The sequence below is a fragment of the Eupeodes corollae genome, chromosome 3 (genome assembly GCF_945859685.1).
Source record: "Eupeodes corollae chromosome 3, idEupCoro1.1, whole genome shotgun sequence".
In the NCBI taxonomy this organism is placed as follows: Eukaryota; Metazoa; Arthropoda; class Insecta; order Diptera; family Syrphidae; genus Eupeodes; species Eupeodes corollae.
In genome coordinates, this window is record NC_079149.1 from 113,552,062 (window position 1) to 113,575,157 (window position 23,096).

General features: G+C 32.4%; 2 protein-coding genes across 5 annotated transcripts in view; one reads left to right on the forward strand and one right to left on the reverse strand.

Moving 5' to 3' along the window:
* The window catches only part of LOC129950224 (dnaJ protein homolog 1), a 38,675-nt gene extending 26,196 nt beyond the window's left edge, over positions 1-12,479 (forward strand). For 2 of the 4 annotated variants that reach the window (XM_056062082.1, XM_056062083.1), the window contains 5 exons: positions 1,265-1,377; positions 1,432-1,742; positions 1,811-2,039; positions 3,242-3,599; positions 11,244-12,479. In XM_056062082.1, coding sequence (XP_055918057.1) covers positions 1,517-1,742; positions 1,811-2,039; positions 3,242-3,599; positions 11,244-11,471 — 1,041 coding nt within the window. In that variant the 5' untranslated portion in view covers positions 1,265-1,377; positions 1,432-1,516 and the 3' untranslated portion in view covers positions 11,472-12,479. Of the gene's footprint in view, positions 1-895; positions 917-1,053; positions 1,202-1,264; positions 1,378-1,431; positions 1,743-1,810; positions 2,040-3,241; positions 3,600-11,243 lie in introns of those variants that run through there. The other 2 variants (XM_056062085.1, XM_056062084.1) reach the window with 2 other exon arrangements.
* Positions 12,480-16,181: 3,702 nt separating this feature from the next.
* On the reverse strand, positions 16,182-17,333 carry LOC129952398 (uncharacterized). The gene is made up of 3 exons (XM_056064954.1): positions 17,249-17,333; positions 16,990-17,137; positions 16,182-16,881 (listed from the first exon to the last, which is right to left on the reverse strand). Exons 1-3 carry the CDS (start codon positions 17,309-17,311, stop codon positions 16,397-16,399), a joined length of 696 nt encoding a protein of 231 aa, XP_055920929.1. The 5' UTR covers positions 17,312-17,333; the 3' UTR covers positions 16,182-16,396.
* Between the last annotated feature and the right edge of the window lie 5,763 nt (positions 17,334-23,096).

Below are 23,096 nucleotides of genomic sequence, written 5' to 3' on the forward strand. Positions count from 1 at the left end.
GACTGAATTTTATTTAATCAACAGCTGCACATTTTCTAAACAAAAGTCACATTAATTATGAGTGTATTTGCTTTAAAAACAAAAAAAAAAAACACATCAAAGTCTACTATCAAAGCATTTTTTTTATCATCAGATAATGCGATAACGATATCAGTTCAGTTGTTCGTAATACACAATAAAACAATTGTCACAATTCACACAAAAATTGTTCTGTTCCAATTCAAGTGCACTTTAATAACCATGAAATAATATAATATAATTTTCAGACATAACGCATGCATATTTACGTATGAACATCAACATTTTTGACGCTATTTTCACAAGACATTGACTGTCAATTTAAAAGTCATTCTGTGCGTTTAATTTTGAAGGAAAATGCTTCAGACAAAATATTATGCTTTTTGATATTACAAACAGATGTGCATTTACACGATACGACTCGACTCTCTTGTTTTTCCAAACATTTGTACACATTTTTTATGACCTCATGAGTCAAGTTAATGTATAAATATACCAAACATACAACAAAGTCGAAGTCAGATGGTGGCGAGACGGTTAAATGCCTTAAAAGCTCATAAAAACTCAATAAAACACTGTTAGCCATGAGGTCACAAAAATCACACATTTTTCTGGCCTAAATAAGACAAAAATCCTCATGACGTTTGCCAACTGTCAAATGGCTTGAATATTGCAGCAAACACCTTTAAAATCATTTGATCTAGTTTTTGGAAGTTCTGTTGTTTTTATTCCACCTAATTTTTCATTTTTATTTAAATTGAAAGCGAAAATCAAAATTATGTATAAAATGAAAATAAAGAAAAATAAAAATCTCGCAAAATTTCAAAGCAAAACCCGAAGATAAATTTCATTGAGCATGATGGCGATGGGGTATCTCGTGAAATCTAATTTTGAACTCGTGCGTGGGGGTTATATTCATAGATATTTTTGATGAGAATCACTCTAAAAATATGCCACAGCTTCCAAATTGAATATAATTTAATTTTGTTTTTGTGATGTTGTATTATAAGAGTGTTGGTGATGTGCAAAAAATCAAAAAAAAAACAACAAAATTTAGACGAAAAGAAGATACAAAATCTTATAGGTTCAGATATTGGTCGGTGATTTGATTTGGGTTTCCTTGAATTTGCGTGTGCAAATGGAGAATCATATATTTTCTTTGTTTATTATAAAATCTCAAATAGTAAACTTTTGTTTCCCTATATTTGGTTTTGTTAAAAGCTTTCTTTTGTTTTGTATCTTTTAGATTGAATTCTTCTTGCTCAAATATAAAGATGCCATCTTTTTATTGGATTAGCTAAGTTACAGCCTTGCACCTTTAACAGAGACGAAAAAATAACTCAAAAAACCAACATCACAGTAAGTAGATAAAAATAAAGAAGCTTTAAATATTACTGTCACATATTATCACAGTCAAAGCAGCAGCAGAGGGAGAGAATTGAAGGACAACAAAAAAAGGACTGCATCTTCGCCATCATCATCACATCATCACACAATAATGGCAAAGGACTATTACAGAGTTTTGGGAATTCCCAAGACAGCCACCGAAGAAGAAATCAAAAAAGCCTACAGGAAATTAGCGTTACGCTATCATCCTGATAAGAACAAAGCTGCAAATGCCGAAGAGAAGTTCAAAGAAGTTGCGGAAGCCTACGAAGTGCTATCGGATAAAAGTAAACGCGAATTGTATGATAAATATGGCGAAGATGGTTTAAAGAATGGCGGTAAGAGTCTTCTAAGGGAAAAGCAGACATATTTTTCCGTAAATTGATACAATTTTTTTATTTTAAAGGTGCACGAAATGGTGGATCAAGTAATCCAGGATTTACATACAAGTTCCAGAGTGACCCGCGTGCTACATTTGCTCAATTCTTCGGCACGAGTAATCCTTTTGGATCGTTCTTCGATATGGGTGATAATTTATTCGATAAGAATGTCTTTGACTTGGATACAGATCATGACTTTTTTGGATCGCCGTTTGGTGGACTTGGATCAAGGCATGGTCTTGGTGGAGCTTTTAGGTAAGTTTTGAAATAAAATTATCAAAGCTTGATTCAAATAAATGTCATGAAACTCATTGTCAGCAAAGGTCCTTGTGAATTGAAAAAAAAAACTAAAGCATTAACTTGAATGTTATAACAGAAGCTAAGTTTTGCTTGAAGAAAAATAAGTTTAAGCTAAATAGTTCTTCGAAAGAACTTTCCAATAGAACTCTCTTTGATTAAATATCTTATAATTTTATTAGTTTGAAATTTTGACAGACGTCACTTTTTAAAATCTGTTATATTTTCACAGATAAAAACTAAACTACGGTTACTTAAAACGATATTCGTTAAAATTCATTAAAAAAATATGAATATTTCGAAGTCACAGCTTGCAGTTCGTAGTTTTGCGAGAAAAGTTTCCTGACCGTGTTATTTCCCAAAAGGTGGTTACAATTGGCCATCAAAATAATTTGATCAAACATCTTTAGACTTTTGTTTTGCTGCCACGTCACAGATAAGATCTATGCCAATGCTCCATAATCAATTCAAGATCCTTAAGATGGAATTCTTTAAGTTGTCAAAGACATTAATCGTGTTTGAACTTTTATGTGGCGGTCATAAAGCTAATATTGTTTTCCATTGTAATGGGAAACTTTTCTCTTTACAAGAATATTAAACATTGATTTCTCTTAAAAAATATTCGTTTTTGTTTATTGAAAATAAAATCTTTTATTTTAAAACTATATATAAATCAATTAAATAGATGTTATAAAATTGTATAGTAATATAAATTCACTTTCATTAAAAACTGTGAACTGTAAACTGTGCATCTGAACACGTCTAATCACTGACAGTTCGTAAAAAAAGCAACAAACGAACCTGAGTCTGAGGAACTAACCTTTTATTTTTAAATGTCATACGGATTTAGTAATTTACTAAAAGATTTAGCAAATGTTAAGGAAAATAAGACGCTTAAATTATTTAAAACAAGCCAAACTTTGTATTTAGTATTCTTCTTAACATTTAGTTTGAAGTTTAAGTTTAATAGTTTAGATTAAGAATGATGAAAGATTAAGAATAAACTTCTTCCAACAAAAAGCTTTTACTTATTCTCTTTATTACCAAGACTAAGGGTGTTCTTAAAACATGCCCAAGTTAGGTTAGATCAATTTATGTATTTTTGTTTTTGTTATATGTCTATTAAAATGATTTCCTAAAAATATATTTTCATTGTCTAGATCCCACTCATTCAATGTGCACACCCCCTTTAAAAAAGAAAAACAACAAGATCCACCTGTTGAACATGACCTTTATGTAACATTGGAAGAAATCTACCATGGCTGTGTTAAAAAAATGAAAATCTCACGACGAGTCGTACAACCAGATGGTGCGTCCAAAAAAGAAGATAAATATGTTAGTATATCGATTAAGCCTGGATGGAAGTCGGGAACGAAAGTGACATTTCAAAAGGAAGGCGATCAGACTCATGGTAAAATTCCAGCCGATATTGTATTCATTATCAGGGATAAACCGCATGCGTTATTTAAAAGAGAAGGAAGTGATTTAAGATATACTGCCCGATTGACGCTCAAACAAGTAAGTAAGATATTTTCTTTAAGGTTGATTTAAAATTTTTATTTGATCTTAAATTTTGACATATAAAAATAGTTGTTTAAATAGTGGTTTAATTTGTATCTTGTTCTTACTTTATACTTAAAAGCAAACTTTCTTAATTTTATTTAAAAATGAGAGAGATAAAGTGATGAAACGTCAAAATGAGCTGCCTCAAAAGACTCTAATGTGAATACAGTTTAAAGAATTATATTTTTTGTACATTTTCTGCATCATGATCTTACATTAAATTCAATAACTGAAAGTAGTAACATGTTTCTTTTGTTTTGCAAGTATCAAACTTGTCACTTTGAAGAAGGCGACAAATGTTTATACTACTTAAAGTTAAATTTTGCACAGAGAAGGTGTAAATAATTTAATTATTATAATTATTAATTTAAAAATTACAGGATTTAATATGAGTCTCTTAAAATTTTCCAAATAAATGTACATCTGTCAGTTTCTACAAAGTGATGTGGTCGCCTTATGTCAAGTTAATATAAATCTATTTTGCGTTTGGGTGTTCTGTTTACAAACAAATATGTATTTTGACATATACCAACAAATATGTATTTTGACATATACCAACTTTGAATCACACAATTGAAACCTACGCTTTTTTAAATCCTTCTGTTGGTTAACAACAGTAAAATTTCTAGAGAATGGCAATTTATAAAAGCCTTCAAATATAAATCCCAAAACATTGTACTCCACTCAAAATGTATTTAATTATGTACAATATTTATTCAATGCCAATATTTGTCATTAATTTCCTACTTATGGACATCATAATTGATCAAGTTTCTATATTGTTATTACTATTTGTCAATAATAACTTTATTAAAAATTAATAAATGATAAATACCGAGCAATTCAAATTGAATATTTTTATTATTGGACGTCAGCAATAAATCTTATTCCAAATCAAATACCATTTAGTTTTTGTCATTTGCAATTTTAAATGTGAAATGTTAAAAAAAAGACATTTTAACCACAATTTGGTATTACATCAAATACCACATCCCACTGTAAAGCAAATATAAACTCATACAGTCAACTTGATTGTTTTATGTTTGTTTGCAATAGACATACATATGCTTAAAAATTGTGCCGTTTTACCATTTTTGGTCAGATATATTAAGTCATCATGCCATATGATCAAAACCTTCATTTGTGGTCTTTGATGTTAAAGCAAATATAACAGTAGTGGACTTATGTCAACTTGTAGTGAATTGCCTATAGCACTCTCCAAAAAACTCAAATAACTCTAAAAAAAATATTTGAATGTGACTAGGCTTAAAATAGCCTTAAGTCCAAATGCAATTCTATCCAAAAGCGGATTTGACGTTTATTTTGCATTTAATTTATTTGATTGACAGAGCCTGCCAATTTGCATATGATTCTGTGATCAGTATCAGTATCACATATGTACATACATCGGTTGTAAAATAACGCTTAATAAACTTTTTCCTTCTTCTCTGTTTAAAACAAACGTCATTCACATCCATTCCCATCAGTTTAGGTAAAATGACATTTCTAATAATGGATATGTGGCGTTCTTTAGTTGCTTGTGATTCTTTTCGAAAAAATTATAGAAGCTATCGAAAATGAAATAAAAAAAGAAATTTGTCTTTAAATTACATTTAAATATTTTTCAACTACATAATCACATAATATTCCCTGAACTGTCAAATATGAATTTACAACAATTACATTGCACAACAACAGGACGCGTTCCATTAGCCGATGAAAATCTACAAATAACTTACTATATAACTTGCTAATGACATATATAATTTATAGCAGCAGTTTTTGTCTTTTATGTGAGGGCGTAAGGAAGTTTTGTTCAGGTTAGAATTTAATAGACTATAAAGCAAGTCAAACAAATATAAGCGATTCTGACATTTTAGTTCAAATTGATTAATCAAACTAATTTTATTTTACAATTATGTCTTCTGGATGACCAATCAAAGCGATATAGATTTGTACGATTCAGTCAAGTAGCTTAATGCCATTAAACTTTGCACTTTTAAGCAAAGATTTTGACAGATTCGCTTTTTTATGTATGATAACTTGAAATCTTTACTTTGAGTTAATGAAAACTTTGGATTTGTTAGGCATAAGTAACCATGCACTTTTAAACGCATCCATAGTTTGACGTAGCGCCACCTTAAGTAAGTAAGATAGTTTGACGTTTATTATTATTAATACAATGGAGATTTTATTAAATTGCTTTTCTAAAGGCATTTTCTTTTTACGCTTAGAGCAGATGAATGATCTGTTAAAAAAAAGATCTGTTTCAGTTTTTTTTAGCTCAGACATATCAGAGCACTCGGTTTGTGTTTCTTTTTTCAATTAGAGCGAGCTCGTAGTGCGCTCTAAGAGCTCTAAATAAAGGAACCGAGAAACCGAGTATGAAGTAAGAAGTTATGTGTGGCTGAATTCCGTTTGTTTCATGTTTAAGAAAAGAGATAGAGCCAAAAATTCTAAAATGATTGACAGTTCAGTTTTAAAGTGTGTTTCATAAAAAAAATTGTTCAGGCTCTTGTCAGTGGTGTGCTCCGAGCTTAAAAAGAAGATCGCCTTATGGATTGTTTTCACCTATTATTTTTGAAAAGAGATATGAAAGTGACATTTTTTTCCTTAAAAAAAGGAGTAGTAGTGTATAATGAAACGTCAGAATAAGTCAGCTCAAAAGAGTCCCAAGTGAGCTCCGTCTTAAGTTCACAGATTCTGAAGTGGAATTGGCCTACGTCATAGAAAATATACCACCTGTTTGACATTTGCATCGGTTGATAGTTTTTGCATGACCTTATATGTACATGAAAAAAAAACTTATCTGGGCCCCAGATAAATGATGGCCCACGCAGATCCGCAATCTCTTTGTTGCGAATTCCGGCAATGTCATAAATGGGAGTTCACATCATAGTAACATCAACAAAACATAACTTAACTCCATCCCAGGGCCAGTATTCAATTCCCGTGTTAACATAGTCTTTCCCTAATAAAATACAAACAAATGTCACAAAAAATAAATTATTTTTAAAAAACCTACAAAATTATTGATTTTTGTCCGGAATTGGCATAAAAAAATAAACATTTTGCGCGTACCTCCATAAACAATTGCAACCATAAGTTCCATTCCCATTTATCCATCTAACCATACTTTGCTACCCAGACAACATGGTCCATGGAGCTAGAGCTTGTTTTTTAACTTATTTTTTTTTTTTAAAAGATAGTTTTTGTTGGTTGATTTGTTAATAATTTTACTGCCGTTGCCATATTGCCTGTTAATATGCGATAAAAACGCGAAACATATTAAAATTCGTTTTTGGTGCGAATGTTTGTTGACTATAGTTGTTGTTTGGTTTTGTTTTATTGTTAAACTAAAGCACTGACTGTCGTCGGTCGTGACGTGACGTGAGTTATAGTCATGGACACTTGGTTTGAATCTTAGGTGAGAAAAGATTTGAAATATGTTTGAAGTAACTGCTTCAAATTATACGTGAAGTCTTTTGGTTGATAAAGTGCATCGTGAGAAAATGCATTCTTTTAGGTTTTCACATTTTTAAATTTATTTTTTATACTCCATCCAAATATTGAAACAAATCAAACCGTATTGCTTACGTGTTCAATTAAGGAGGCGTGTATTTGGATAGTTGTATAGATAAATTCTACACAATTATCTGACAACAACAACAAAAACAAGTACCAAAAAACGATGACAGCGACATCAACATTTCGAATTCACGCACTTCTAAATTCAGTTAAGTTAGACGAATGGTATGAAGAATTAAATGTGTTATATATCACACCTGGTGTGAAAAGTAGGAACCTGCTTATAGTAAATAAACATCAAATTGTGCGTAGTTTTTGGAGAATTTAATTGGAAGTGTCAGTAGTAGTTATCGTTGCTGTGGTGAAGATTAGTTAACGAGATGGCTGCGGTGATGGCGATGGCAATGGCTATGCGACGACACAGCAAGAGGCTATAAATTTGTGGAAATGAAAAAATTGGATATGGTTGGTGTTTGTTTTCCAAATTTGGCAAATATGAATTATATTTTTTCTTCTTCTTGCACTGATACTTAAAATTGGATTTTTTCTTTGGATTAATGTGATTTGTGGTTTGTTTATATGGAAAAAGTGATTTTTAAGTTATTTATCAAGAGTGAAATGACAAGTGGCATTAAATTATGGAGTGAATTGACATTTTGAGATACTTTCAAAGTGAATTGCAATTAGATGCGGTTGCGAAGGGGTTTTTATTATTACTATTATTTTTTATCTAATCTATTTAGTTTTTAGAGAGTTATTGAAAACTGCTACTGGCGCCAATTTAGTCTGAGAATAAAATTGTTTAATGGCGATAAAATAAAGTGAGGAGTTTTTGATTTGTGTTGAGGTTTTGTCAGTTAAACGCCAATGTTGTTTTAAAATTCAGATTTTGTTTTTTAAGGTTCTGCTTTTAAAGATCTTAATAGACAAAATAAGTAGAGAATAATAATTGGCTTGAAGCCTTTCTGCGCTACACCTGTGTCGAAAATTGATGATATAGACAAACTAAAAATCTTTTCTTTTGGTATTGAGTGTCAAACGGCATTAATCAGTTGATTTAGGAGCTTAACATTAAATAGATTAATAAAAATCATAAGGACCATAGTAAGAATTAAAGACTACAAGATTTCAATCAAGACGAAAAAAGGTTACTCAGCTGTCAAGTTGATTCTATTTTTTTCTCTTACTTTTTAAAAAAGATTTTGAGTTATATTGCGAAACTTTTTGAGCTAAATGGCGCCCTTTGGTGGTAAATGTAGTGAAGGGATGGCTGGAAAAAGACGGGAAGACAGTTGATCTGTTGTTCAAAGGGAAAAACGTCTTAGGTGAAGAATGTTGTTTACTGCCTTTTTCAGATTAGAAACCAAAATAGTCGAGGTTTTATCCATTATTTTAGAATTTTACATTAGGCGTTTTCACCATTTATGCGTACGGGACCAAAAAACACCCGAAGAATTTTTCTCTCGAAGCAACCTAAGACGCTCTCATCTTTCTTTGACGGGGTCCAGGCCTCAGCGCCATAGATGAGAACCGGGATGATGAGTGTCTTATAGATGGTGATTTTACATGCTCAAGAGAGGACTTTACTTCTCAATTGCCTTCTAAGTCCAAAGAAGCAGCGATTTGCAAGAGTTATTCTTCGTTTGATTTCAGCGCTAATGTCGTTGTCTGTGTTAATAGCGGTGCCTAGGTAGACAAAGTTCTTAACTACAGCAAAGTTATAGCTGTCCATGGTGACGTTTTGTCGTTGTCGTTGTTCAGTGCCCTTTTTTGATGACAGTATATACTTGGTCTTGCCCTCATTGACCACTAAACCCATCTTCTTCGCTTCCGTCGCAATGCTCAAAAACGCTTCACTGACATCACGTTTTGATCTTTCAATTATGTCAAAATCATCTGCGTATCCGAGTAGTTGAATGAACCTTTGAAAGATTGTGCCTCTAGTGTTGACGGTTGAATTTCTTTCCAGACCGATATTGAAGAAGTCACAAACCTTTTTTGACATCAAATGCATCGGTGAGATCCTTTTCAACCTTGATAGAGCAGCGTGCATTCTCCATCGTCATTCTGCATAAACGGATAAGTTTGACAAGGATGCCAAAACTAGACATTGCACTGTAGACCTCTTCCCTATAGATGCTGTCATACGCGGTATCGATTTGAAGTTCCTGGGTTTTTTCCAAGATCAGCCGTAGTGTGAATATTTGGTCACAAAATACGGCAGAGAGGATCTAATATGCAATGATGCCTCTGTAGTAGGCGCCATTTAGAGGGTCTCCTTTTTTATGTATCGGGCACACTATGTTGAGATTCCACTCATCGGGTATGCTTTCTTCCAACCATATTTTGTAGATGAGTTGGAGCATGCTCCCTACGGAGTCATCGCCTGCTGCTTTGAATAGTTTGGCAGCGATGCCGTCAGCCCCAACAGCTTCAGTTATAACGGGTAAGCGGAATTGTTGACCTGCGTCGCCTAGGTTGAGTGGTTCTATCTCCCTTACAGCGGAATGCGGTTCGTTATCTCCGTTATATAATTTGGGAAGTGGTCTTTCCATATTCTCAACATCGACTGCGGTTCTACTACGATGTTCCCCCTTGGTAAAATTAACGAACCTCATTCCTGTTGTGACATCCCTCTATCTCCTCGATCGCTCGCTTCTCATGCTCTCTTTTTTTCTATCCAAGAAGCCGGTGTTCCTCTCTCCTCTCCTGCTCGTAGAGCTCGCGAACAGCTCTGATCCTTCTGTGCAGCGCCGTTTTGTATACCTATTGTTTCGCTGCGTGCGCATTCTTCGTCAAACCAGGGTTTTCGCTGTGGTGGCCGTGTGAAACCTAGCACTTCAGAGGCGGCATCTCTGATGGCTGCAAGGCAATGTTGCCACTGGTTTTCAATGCTTAATGCAGGCAGCGTAGGACTCCTTAAAAGGTTATTAGAGACTCGATCGGAAAAGGACATGGTAATTTCTTTGCGATTGTAGCCGTCTAATGTCGAAACTTCGCACAGTACTTCCTTGTTTTGTCTTGGATCGGGATATTCATAGCCGTACCTTGGCTACAACGAGGTAGTGGTCTGATTCAATGTTGGCCCAATCTAATATTCGGACATCCTGTATACTGGCAAAGTGTCGGTCGTCGATCGCAATGTGGTCAATCTGGTTGACAGTGGATTGATCAGGAGATTTCCATGTCCCCTTGTGGATATTGAGATGTGTGAACTGCGTACTAGCTACCAGAACGTCTCGCCCCGCAGCGAAATCGATCAGCCTAGATCCGTTGTAGGAGGTGGTGTCGTGTAGGCTGTTTTAAAGTTATTTGAAAAAATTATTAAAACTTACATCTGTAGCAAAACGACATGTTGTCTGCCTGTTCTGTAGATATGGGCTAACACGCATAGATGGAATTATTGTGATTATTGTCGTTAGTAAAATCAGCGTCGTCTTAATTATTATTTGAAAATTCATTTTTAACAATAAACAATTTGATAAACTCAAACTCGAACAAAACTTTTTCACTTTTGTTTACAGCTGCTAACTGTCAGAAACTGTCAATTGTTTTTGACAGCTGAAAAATATCAAATATCACAAATATTTGTCCGCTGTGGTTTTCGTTTTAATTTTGTTTTACACTTGGAGACCGCCGACAAAATTCGTTTCACCTCAGCTGCGTACTAGGCTCAAAATAAAAAAGAATACACTTATTTTGAAAAATGACAGGTGTAGGTGAATAAAAAAGTACATGATTATTATAATTCTGCAATTCTTTATTTTTGACTTCAGGCTAAGCTTGCACTAAGTCAACTAAATTCATATGTTTGTCATTGAGGCTTTTGATATTTGTTGGGAAATTTACCTCGCCTATATGTGAAATTAATAGACCAGTAAACTTCTCAGCAATAAAGCCATAATTGGTGGAATTGTGTTGCTTCTTGACAAGTCTAATTGGAACCACTTATTGTTCCAAAGGTTCAACGTGCCTTAAATTAACAATTTAGGATAGCCTTTTTTCCTCATTGAAAACTTATATTTTTGTATGTTTATATTAAATAACAATTATTTTGTCTTCTATTTTTAGGCTCTCTGTGGTGTGGTATTTCAAGTTCCTACGATGTCTGGTGACAAGCTGCGAATCAGTACTATGCAAGAAATCATCAAACCAAACACGGTTAAGAGAATCCAAGGCTACGGTTTACCATTTCCCAAGGATACATCTCGCAAAGGTGATTTGCTAGTTGCCTTCGATATTCAATTCCCTGAAAAATTGACTGCAGCACAAAAGGAACTTCTTCGAGACATGTTATGAACATGAAGAACCAAAAACAATAAAAACAACAAAAACGTTCAGATCACTCTTATAAAGTAAAAAATCATTTACATTGTACGTTTATGGAATTCATATAAAGTCGTCGTCATTTTTATCATCAAGCCACGCCGCGCGCGCCGCCGCGATCGTCATTCATTGTCTGTACTCAATTTTACGATAAAAATGTTAAACATTTTCACTGAAAAAAAGGACATTTTTATTTGTTTAATCTTCTCCGCTCTCAAAATACCTAAGCTCAACTCAACAAACAACGTTCTCTTTAATTCTCAAAGATAAGAAAGAGAAATCAATAATATCTGTTTTCTCTTTCTCATTATTTTTTTTCTCTTTCGTCATTATTTTTAAGTTTCTCGATTAGTTTAAATAAATTAAAAGAAATTAATTTTGATTTTATTTGTTTTGCTTTTTTTTAAAATTATAATTGGTTACTTATATAATTTTTTGTTATAATTTTAAAATTTTTTTAATATTTAATATTTTTTGTTTTTATTTTTTTTATTATAAACTAATAAGTTCGCATATATTAAATTAAATTATTACTTATAATACTTTTTTTTTAAATTCTATTAATTCATTAAATGTGAAGAAAAATCGTATAAAATAATTCATTTATTTTATTAAATTAAAATAAATTGTTAAATGAAAAAAAAAATTATTATTTGTTCAACACTAAAACTGTTGGTACTTAAATTAAATAAAACTGCATTCGAGTTTAAATGTTCATTATAAATATTTAGATATCTATAGATAATATTTAAATTTGTAAACATTATTTTTCATACATAATTTAACAAATTTGCGACTGAAAAATGAATGAAAAACAAAAAACAACAACAACAAACCATAGTAAACCGATTGTCTTTTTCTTTTTCTAAATAATATTTTTTTTATGGGCTAGAAAGTTTATATGATCTAAGCCCATATGAGATTATCTATTTTAATAAATAATAATAGAAATTAAAAAGAAAAAAGTATTCAATTTTGAAATGATTTGTATTAATTTTTGTTATGAACTTGGAAAGTAAGAAACAGCGTCTCTGGTTACTATCTTTCAAGATAGTATAAATGTGAAAAAGAATCGTATGAGGTTTTATATTGCTGGTTAGTTAAATCAATATTTCTTGGATTTAAATCTGTCAAAACAATCATAGTGAATTTTGTCGCTTTCCATTGGCAACAAAACTGATTTATTATATGATTTTGATCTATTTTTTGACAGATTTAATCCTCACTGTAGTTCGACTGATGTATTTTGTTTATAAGGAAAAGCAAGTTTAATTAGTTGACACAGTAATATCTCATCTTAATAAATTCAAATGGAAATCGAAATTTAAACTGAATCTATAGTTTTACCGACAAGAAAACACTATGACAAAAATTATGATAATCCCGAAATTAACCTTGTTTTGAGTTGACATTCAAAGTGACTTCATAAAAGTCACTGCATTCGATTGAGTTATCTAATACACTTACATTGTTAGCTAAGCTTTCAATAGAATGAGGCAAAAATTTTCCAATAATAAGTTTGAATTGTGACATTTTTCTTTTTCAGTTCCGAACACATCCCGAGCTATCAAATTAATATTTTTTGTATATGTTTTGCTTAGAGCGTTCATAACCTCAATTATTTTTCTTTTTTGTTTTGAACGTGCTCGGAGAATGTTCAGTGTTAGCTGTAAGCAATTACCTTAAAGGAACTTCAAGTAGCAGACAGAGTTAAATATAAATAGCAAACGAGTATTTGACAGGTGAAAAAATAGTGGCAGTTAATTTCAAAAACTTCTGTCCGTGTTTCAATAATTAATTATAGCGTTCATGTAAGATGCTGTACCACATGCTATGTCTAATATCAACTTTATGTATGGTTGGTTGTTCAGCTGTCAACGTTTTAAAATTAAAAGCCTTGCACATGAAAGCGAGCAGCGAATGAACGAGTGGACAAACAAACTTTATTTTACATATTTCAAAAAGTCAATTTCAAACAAAAACACATTTAAATTATAAGAAACCAATTGACATTTATTTTGGGATAGTACAATTTGCATTTTGTTCTCTAAAACAATAGAATTTCGTAAAACAATTTGGTAGTAACGAATCGCATTGTGGTTGCTACGAACTGTCAAACTCTTTTCGCGTTCCACATACCATCCACACTGCAACAAATAAATTGATCGCGCTCACCTTAACCTCACAATTATACCACTCTTGTTGTGTTTTTGTGTGAAAGATCATTATTGAGGAAAATATGGAGAAAGGGGTAATTCAATTCGTCGCTATTCTGCGAATAGAAATAAAGCTCATGTGAAAGAAAATTCAAAATTTGCGAACATCCACAGTTCGAAGTTCTTTTCTTAGCTCATGTGCAAGATGCTCAAGTCAGTTAAACGTCAATTCTAAGTTTCTGACTCTTTCAATTTTGGTATGACGGAGCATACATATGTATATTCTGGTTCACATTGAATATTAGGTTCAAATTTCAACAAATAAAATGTAAGGTGTGTAAAGGTTTTAAGAAATGAGTCAGCAAGTTAAAAAAGTTTTCCTCTGTTTTTGAAAGCTACACATGACAATTTACAAAAAAAAGTTCTGTTCATGAAACTGCTTAGATCTCAAAGACTTATTGTTGCTGAACATACCTAATAGCTGTTTGATGAAATATTTTAAAGGTTTTGTTACCAAAAATTAAATTGTTCATCTTCAAAACGGTTTTTGCATAACTCTCTTTTTAAGGCGTCACATTTAAACAAAAAAATTACTGTCGCAATCAAAACTGTCACTTCCTTATTTTTCACCATCAGTTTATAATTGGTGGGATGAAAAATGTCAAAATAAGTCTTAAGGATCTGTCTATAAGGTAAGAGTCAATGGCGAATCCAGAGGAGGGGTCGTAGGGGTCATGACCCCCCCTGGGAGATAATTTGATTGTTTTTTTTCGAAGGTATTCTCTTTAATTCCCAACTAATCGTATTGCGTTAATGGATGTGACCCCCATTATATTTTGAATTATTAATTTTTTGTATATGAAAACAAAATTTGTACTTTGCTTCCTTAAACTTTGTTACTAAAAGTACTACTTTTAACTGAAGACTGGATCAAGAACATGATATGAATAAGATATTCAGACCTTTTCAAGAACACGGAGAAAAATGATCGGTTAAAAATACCAGAAAACTCGTGTAAAATTAACAGAGTGAACCTGCTAATATAGCACCTGCAAACTCAATCTGTTAAATTTACACGAGCTTACTCGATTAAAAAAAATTGGTAAATTTTACCCACGTCCTCGGTTGAAGTGTTCTAAATTTTTATTTGCCTACTTCTCGGTTAAATTTGTCAAAATTGGTCTAAAATTATTTGGTAGGAATAGCCTAGAAGTTTGTAAAAGCAACATATTGAATTGCTTAAAATAACCTATTAACTGGTTTAAATTTACAAACTTAGTTAGTTGCAGCAACCTATTTTCTCGGTTATAGTTTTTAGAACTTATGGAAATAACTAACCATTTCGGTTGAATTAGCCTATCTACTCGGTTGGAGTAGCCAATCTACTCGGTTGAAGTAGCCTTTCTAATTGGTTGGAATAGCCAATTTACTCGGTAATATTAGCCTTTCTACTCAGTTGGAGTAGATAATTTACTCGGTTGAAGTAACCTTTCCACCCGGTTAAAAAAGCCCATCGACGCGGTTGGAGTAGCCACTTTACTCGGCTGAAGTAATCTTTTTAGTCGGTTAAAATACCCCATCTACTTGGTTGGAGTAGCCACTTTACTCGGTTGAAGGAACCTTTCTACTCGGTTGAAATAGTCCATTTACTTGGTTGGAGTAGCCTATCTACTCGGTAGGATTAGCCGTTCTACTCGGTTAGAGTAGCCGATCTACTGGGTTGGAGTAGCCAATCTACTCGGTTGAAGTAACCTTTCTACTCGGTTAAAATAACCCAACTAGTCGGTTGGAGTAGCTATTTTACTCGGTTTAAGTAACCTTTCTACTCGGTTAAAATAGTCCATTTACTTGGTTGGAGTAGCCTATCTACTCGGTAGGATTAGCGGTTCTACTCGGTTAGAGTAACCTATCTACTGGGTTGGAGTAGCCAATCTACTCGGTTGAAGTTACCTTTCTACTCGGTTAAAATAGCCCATCCACTAGGTTGGAGTAGCCTATCTACTCGGTTGAAGTAGCCATTCTACTCGGTTAAAATAGCCCATCCACTAGGTTGGAGTAGCCTATCTACTCGGTTGAAGTAGCCATTCTACTCGGTTAAAATAGCCCATCCACTAGGTTGGAGTAGCCTATCTACTCGGTTGAAGTAGCCATTCTACTCGGTTAAAATAGCCCATTTACTTGGTTGAAGTAGCCTATCTACTCGGTTGGATTAGCCTTTTTACTCGGTTAGAGTTGAATTCTGTAACCAAGTGATAGCCTACTTTAACCGAGTTGATGGGCTACGTATGTAGCTTACCTGTGATTTTACAGTACATTACGCTTATTTGAATCATATATAATATATAAAAAAAAAAACATTTTTTGTTCAATGGTTAAAGCATTATAGCAATACAAAATATTTATTAATCAAATAAAGTTAGCATAACATCATATTTACAGTGTTTTTAGATAATTGTATACATGTATTATATGTGTATTCATATATATAAGTATAAATATACAAATATACAGTAGTGTCTCTCAAAACTAATATAAGTGTGCTTAGACTATCGAACTTCGATAAGAGGATAAAAAGAAAATTGAAATGAATTCAAAACTATTATTAGCTTTGTGAAGACAAACGACTGTTGTTTCAGACCACAAAAAAAAAAACATTAGTGTCTCTCAAAACTAATATAAGTGTGCTTAGACTATCGAACTTCGATAAGAGGATAAAATGAAAAATGAAACTGAAACTGGTATTCACTCCGTCATCCCTAGCTCAGAGAGGAGAGTATTGGTGGCAGTGGATGTTTTATCATAACGGGTTTTTATTTTATAGAAACCGTTCTGAATAAACATCCACGTACAGGAACACTCCTCAGGATATTTAGCGTTAAGGGTAAAAATTATTTTTATACACGCATCAACTGCTTCAACAATTGTTGGAATGAAATATCTATGATCATTAACAATTACAAAATACGATTTGACACTATTCAGTGACTCACCAACCGCAATGATGAAAGGTTGTAATGTTAGATTGTATTCTTCAAGCCTGTGTTTCCGCGCAGAAACAGCTTCACAGATCTCTGCATCGGTTTTAACGTGCGTGATGAATGCCTCCCGCACTTCGGCTTTCGATGGTCTCCAAACTTTTTTAGTAGCTCCTTTGAGCTTAAAAGTTTTTACGGATAGTAATGAAGGAATAAGGAGTAAGGCTCCAAGGTTGCTTGAATCCTCGGAAGCTGAAATGAAATATAAGGTACATCTTTAGTCAGTAAATGCATATAGAAAAAAAAATCACAAAAACAAGTTAATTGATAAGTTAAATCGTAATTTGTAATTTTACTTACTTTTCTCAAGGGACAGCAAGTTCTGGACGCATTTATCCCTTCCTGTCCTTTTTGCAGCTAATTGGAATATTTGTGTTTTATATGTTGCGAAGGACTCGATGAACCCGTTGTAGTTTTCGGGATACAGAAATTCGAAGTCCTTTAACAGCTGAAAAAAAATGGATATGATTAAATTACGTATTCAATTTGATTAAACAAATTTTGAAGAGAAGTTAATATTATTATATATGTGTTAATTATTAAATAGTGAGACATTTACTAAAAGATATCCGGTTGGCTTTTTCAAAGCAGGGAACTCCTTAAGGTAATTGTCAATGGTCATTTGCTTAAGTATATGCAGACGTGCCGGTGTGGTAGCCACCCACTTCTCCTCTACCGTAGTCCAGGGATGACTCGAATTTCTCAGCCACTGAAGGGCATCCTCGCAATCTACATCATTTAGCAAATTGTTTGTTTCCTGGAAAATTTCCAATTGCGATGAACTTGAAGTTGAAGGAGATGGAGAAGAAGAATATATTCTTGATCGCTTTGGGATAAGGCCAGATGCCCTATATTTCCTTTTCAAATTATGAATTTGATCTGGGAGCTTTCCTCCCCAGCGGCTTATAATTCCACGGCTAGTTTCAGTTGTGTTGTTGATCAAATAAACTGTCTTTTTTTCCGCAGTTTTTTAGAAAACACTGTTTCACACACAATTCTACAGTTTTTATTTAAATTGACCGTCCATAAACAACACTTTACCTTGGTTCGAATAGATAATTTTTAATTAAAACACTTAAGAGTTCAAAACGCGACTTAACACTTCAACTTCACATCACAGAATGAACTGAGTTCAGAAAATGAAATGCGTTGTACACGATGCACATAAAGTACATGTAACCCTCTACTCGGTTCATTTAGCACACTTGAAGGGTTCATTTAGCACATTAAAAGGGTTAAATGTATATGGGAGACGCCATATGATATAAGTATTAGTGTCTGGAGCAGCGTTGCTCGGTAAATATAACCCATTAAAACGTTTAAATAGATTCCTCACACATGTAACAGTTGACTGTAGTTTACCCGTTTACTCGGTTAATATAACCCATTTACTCGGTGAATATAACTCATTTACTCGGTGAATATAACCCATTTAAACGATTAAATAGATTCCGCATACATGCATTGTAGTCTACCCATTTACTCGGTTAATATAACCCATTTACTGGGTAAATATAACCCATTAAAACGTTTAAATAGATTCCTCACACATGTAACAGTTGACTGTAGTTTACCCGTTTACTCGGTTAATATAACCCATTTACTCGGTGAATATAACTCATTTACTCGGTGAATATAACCCATTTAAACGATTAAATAGATTCCGCATACATGCATTGTAGTCTACCCATTTACTCGGTTAATATAACCCATTTACTGGGTAAATATAACCCATTAAAACGTTTAAATAGATTCCTCACACATGTACCAGTTGACTGTAGTTTACCCATTTACTCGGTTAATATAACCCATTTACTCGGTAAATATAACCCATTTAAACGATTAAATAGATTCCGCATACATGCATTGTAGTCTACCCATTTACTCGGTTAATATAACCCATTTACTCGGTGAATATAACCCATTAAAACGTTTAAATAGATTCCTCACACATGTACCAGTTGACTGTAGTTTACCCATTTACTCGGTTAATATAATCCATTTACTCGGTGAATATAACACATTAAAACGATTAAATAGATTTCGCACACATGCACTTTAGTTTACCTATGTACTTAGTCAATATAACCCATTTACTCGGTAAATGTAACCTATTAAAACGATTAAATAGGTTCCGCAAATTAGAACAAATATCACTCAGTAAAAAGAAACAATGACTCGGTTAAATTAAACGAATCGATTATTTATTGTTAACCCATTTAAGTAGTAAAATTAAATAAATCTTGTGGGTTATTTCAACCGACGTACTCAGTAAACTTAAACAACTTACATTTTAGGTGGATTTAAACAAGAAGGTTGTTTAATATTAATAAGGTATGTGCTAAATTAAATAAGTTTAATTGTTTAAATAAGCCAAGTTACTCGGTTAAAAGAAAAATTTAGAACATTTCTTATCTTAACCGAGTTTCTCGATTAATTTAACAAAGTTTGTCGATTAAAATAACCTTTTCGGACGGTAATTTTAAATAATCTCATTTAACCGAGTTTACTTCACTGTTTTTAACTAAACTAACTACGTAGTTTTTAAATAAGACTACGCTATTTTTAACATATTTTTTTTTAACCCACCGAAAAACGCACTCGGTTAAAAATTATTTTTCTGCGTGAAACACAGCGCAAATTCATCAACTTTTCACCCATGAACAATCCAGGGTGAGGTCATATGAGCCATAAAGTTTATACAGTCAAGTTGTATAAGTAAATATTGCATTTAAAGATTTATTAGTAATTTAACGACATTCAACAAAAAGCGGTTTGCGTCAAAAACAACTCAAATTTGTTTTCACTCATGCTCTAAATTATTTTCATAAAATTTGTTTGTAAGAAAAAGTTCTTAAGAAGAAACCTTGAATAAGAAATTATCAATTCAAAAAAAAAACTTTCTCTTAATGTTGTGTTCTTAATTTGGCTTCCTTCTACATGAAGAACATATTTTGGTATTGCTCCGGAACGGTACCCCTCTTAAAACCTTCATTTGTTTAAAGGTTTTTCAAGAACTAATGTACCGATTTCAATAATCTTCTTTTTCTGTGCAAGCTCTTGTCGATGATCAAATGATCAAATTGATGATGATTTTTGATGATCAAAAATGTCATTTTTTTTATTTAAAAAAATATAAATTTCGTTTACAAAACTCGATAACGAAATTTAAATGTAAAATGTATATCTAAGCACTTTATTTAGTGCTTACCAAAAATATTTTTAAAACAAAATTTAAAATTTAAAATGATTTTCGAAAAAAAAGTTACTACCTAAATTTAAGTACTTTTAAACAGACTTTTTGGAAGACATTAGCAAGTTCTAGCGAACCAGTGGTGCATTTTATTAACTTCCCATAGTGAGTTATTGTAATGGGTTCGATTTGTCAAATTGAAAATTTTGACATTTCTCGACGTTTCAAGATCCCTAGAGTCGAAATAAAAGATTTTTAGAAAGATGTCTGTGCGTGCGTGTGTACCTACGGACGTTCGCGACCTTTTTTTGTCGTCCTTAGCTCAAGAACTAGAAGAGATATCGATTTCAAATAAATTTTGTTATACAGATAACAAGGCAGAAAGATACAGAAAGGGCTCTCAAGAAAATTGAGATGTGGTTCTTTTACCATAGCAGTTTGAAAAAAAGGTGAAAATTTTGGTTAACCCTAAATATCTTACAAATCAAAAACGCTAGAGACTTGAATTTAATTTTATATAATAAACTGTAATGTGATACCAAAAAGTATATTTTTTGGAAAAATCCCATTTAACGGTTTTTTTTATAAATCGAAAAAACTGAACAAAATTTGTCACCTCCAAAATTTTAAGACTAAAATATCATTTCATCTCCAAAACGAAGAATAATGTTTTGTACATTTGACAAAATTTTGAGAAAAATCGAATTGACAGTTTTTAAAAAAAAAAAATAAAAATCTAAAAAAAACATGACTCAAAGTTGGTAAAAACTGAATATCGATTCAAATATCTTTTCAAATACTTGCAATTTAGGCTCCAAACTTATTATTTATCTTTATCTTAAAAGAAATTTTGTTTTCAACATTCTGAAAAATGTTGAGATTAATCGAATTGACAGTTTTTTTTTACAAAAAATAAAAACCTAAACAAAAAATTAATAAAAGTTGGTAAAAATTGATTTTCGACTCAAATATCTTTTCAAAACTTTGAGATATTGGCTTCAAACTAATTTTATCTTATCAGAAATATTGTTTATCGAATTTACAGTTTTTTTACAAAAAATAAAACTCTAAAGAAAACAATACTAAAACTTGGTAAAAATTTACTTTCGACTCAAATAGCTTTTCAAAAATTAAAAATATTGGCTTCAAACTTATTTTATTTCACAGAAAATATTGTTTTCGATATCGAGTAAATTTTATATAAAAATCCAACTATCCGTTTTTTCATAAAAAATGAAATCTACAAAAAATAGTACGCAAATTTGGTAAAAATTGATACCAGTACATATAGACAAACTTTTAAGCAAGACAAATCGACAGACGTGATGGGAAGTTATCAGTGTGGGTCGCATCCCAGCCTCTTTTTTCTTTTAAAATTGACCTTAAAAAATTATATAAATCTACTTTTGAAGTGAATTTCTTTGGATGCTCTAGAACTAAAATTAAAACACGAATTCCAATGTCCCAAAAACAGCAAAAGTGACAATTTTGTTAACTAATGGCTAATTGAAAAAAAAAAAAACATAATGAATGTTAAATATTTATTGATATAAAAGCTTAGAATCTCTTGAGATTTGAATTGAAAAGAGATTCTGAAACGTTTAATTTTTAAGTGCCACACAAACGTTTCTTTCTAACTTTTTTGTTTACCTTAATTTGTTTAAATTTAATTTTTTAGAGAAATTATGTACTTAAATGCACCTATATCCTCAAATTCTAAAACTAAGCATTTCTCTATACAATTTTAAAGTTTTGTTGACTCCTTTAAGGTCAAAACACGAGTAAGCAGACTGATAGCGATAGTAATAATAGACTTCCTGTTGGAATCTTGGAATGCTTTCATATGTAGAGAGTCATCCAAATTAAAAAGTTAGATCATACCTTGCTGGACAACAGTGTTCTAAAATAATTTGATAACTAAAGTTGCCACAAATAAAATCTCTAAATGTATGGTTAAGATACACATTATGTTATTTAAGTTTTGTTAGAACCCTTTACAAAACATTAAAGAACATTTTGAAGCGGTGAGTAAAAACTCATCTGAGTCTGTGACCGCCCCCCTGATTAAAAGTCTGGATCCGCTCTTGAGTAAGACCATGTTGAGATTTTCCGTTTTGTCACTTATTTTAATTTGCAAGTGACGAAAAACATTCAAGTTCTTGTATTTCGACCTTTTTAGGATTTAAAAATGTAGTTTTAAAAATTTTTCTGTGACAGAACTGTTATTTGGCTAATTATCTGTGAAAAAATTTAAACCCGTGATATTAACATGTATCTTTTATGTTATAATTTGATATCACTAAAGTTTTAAGTCACCTTGACCAAGTTCTCTATCATAGCCTTCGGAACTCTCAACGTTTTTCGTTTAAACTGTATCATCACTTCCCGTACACCTTACGTTTGAGCTAAACACCACAATCCTGTCCCACTGATAAGTTTATCCATTACATCTAATCCTTAATAAATTATTGTACTCTTAATTATTTTAATCACAGCGATAGCTTATAATCTTCAAAGAAATTCCTTCCCCTGCGCCTGCATTACAAAATCAGTTTTCAATCACTTGTCAGTATTACATCACTAAATAGAAAATTAGAAACTGATTCCGATACCAGCCCCATAATAATACAAAAACAAGATTAATATAGAAATAAGGAAAAGAAAAAGTTAATCGGGAAACTCATCCATGGCATTATGCTAATTGAAAGACATTCACCCAAAGGAGGAACAAAAAACTCCAGAAACCCTAACCATCTCATCATCATCATCCCATTGGATGTATAGATGAAAAGGAACTTTCCTCCATGATGATGTTTATCAGGACAAAGAGTTCTTACAACCTTTGCTGCTGTTGCTCCTGGTTGATATTGCTGTTCTAAGGTTTCTCGAATGCCTCTTCCTAGTTCCCATTCGACAAATTATTTTCCAAAGGGTCAGATCCATCTCTCCATCACTCACTCACCCTTAAAACCCAACCTTAACTTCGTCGATACAAAACTTTGACGACGACAACGACGACGACAACTTAATCCAATCACCTAAAGAAGAGTTCACCAAATACAAAACACAAAACAGAAAGCCAACAAGGCACAAACACGACACAAATATAGAATAGGAACAGGACTGCACGGCTTGAGCCTGAGAACAAGAACAAGAACCAGGATCCAGCAGGAGAAAAGCCCAGGCCAAGTAGAAAGCTGCAAAAATGATTTTC

What these genes read in the sequence shown, in the direction of transcription:
- LOC129952398 (XM_056064954.1), bottom strand. Translation starts at nt 17,311, where the DNA reads ATGACCATTGACAATTACCTTAAGGAGTTCCCTGCTTTGAAAAAGCCA. An exon ending in AGCCAACCGGATATCTTTTA is followed by an intron (nt 17,138 to 17,248) that starts GTAAATGTCTCA and finishes ATTTTTTTTCAG; the next exon opens with CTGTTAAAGGACTTCGAATT. An exon ending in CTTGCTGTCCCTTGAGAAAA is followed by an intron (nt 16,882 to 16,989) that starts GTAAGTAAAATT and finishes ATTTCATTTCAG; the next exon opens with CTTCCGAGGATTCAAGCAAC.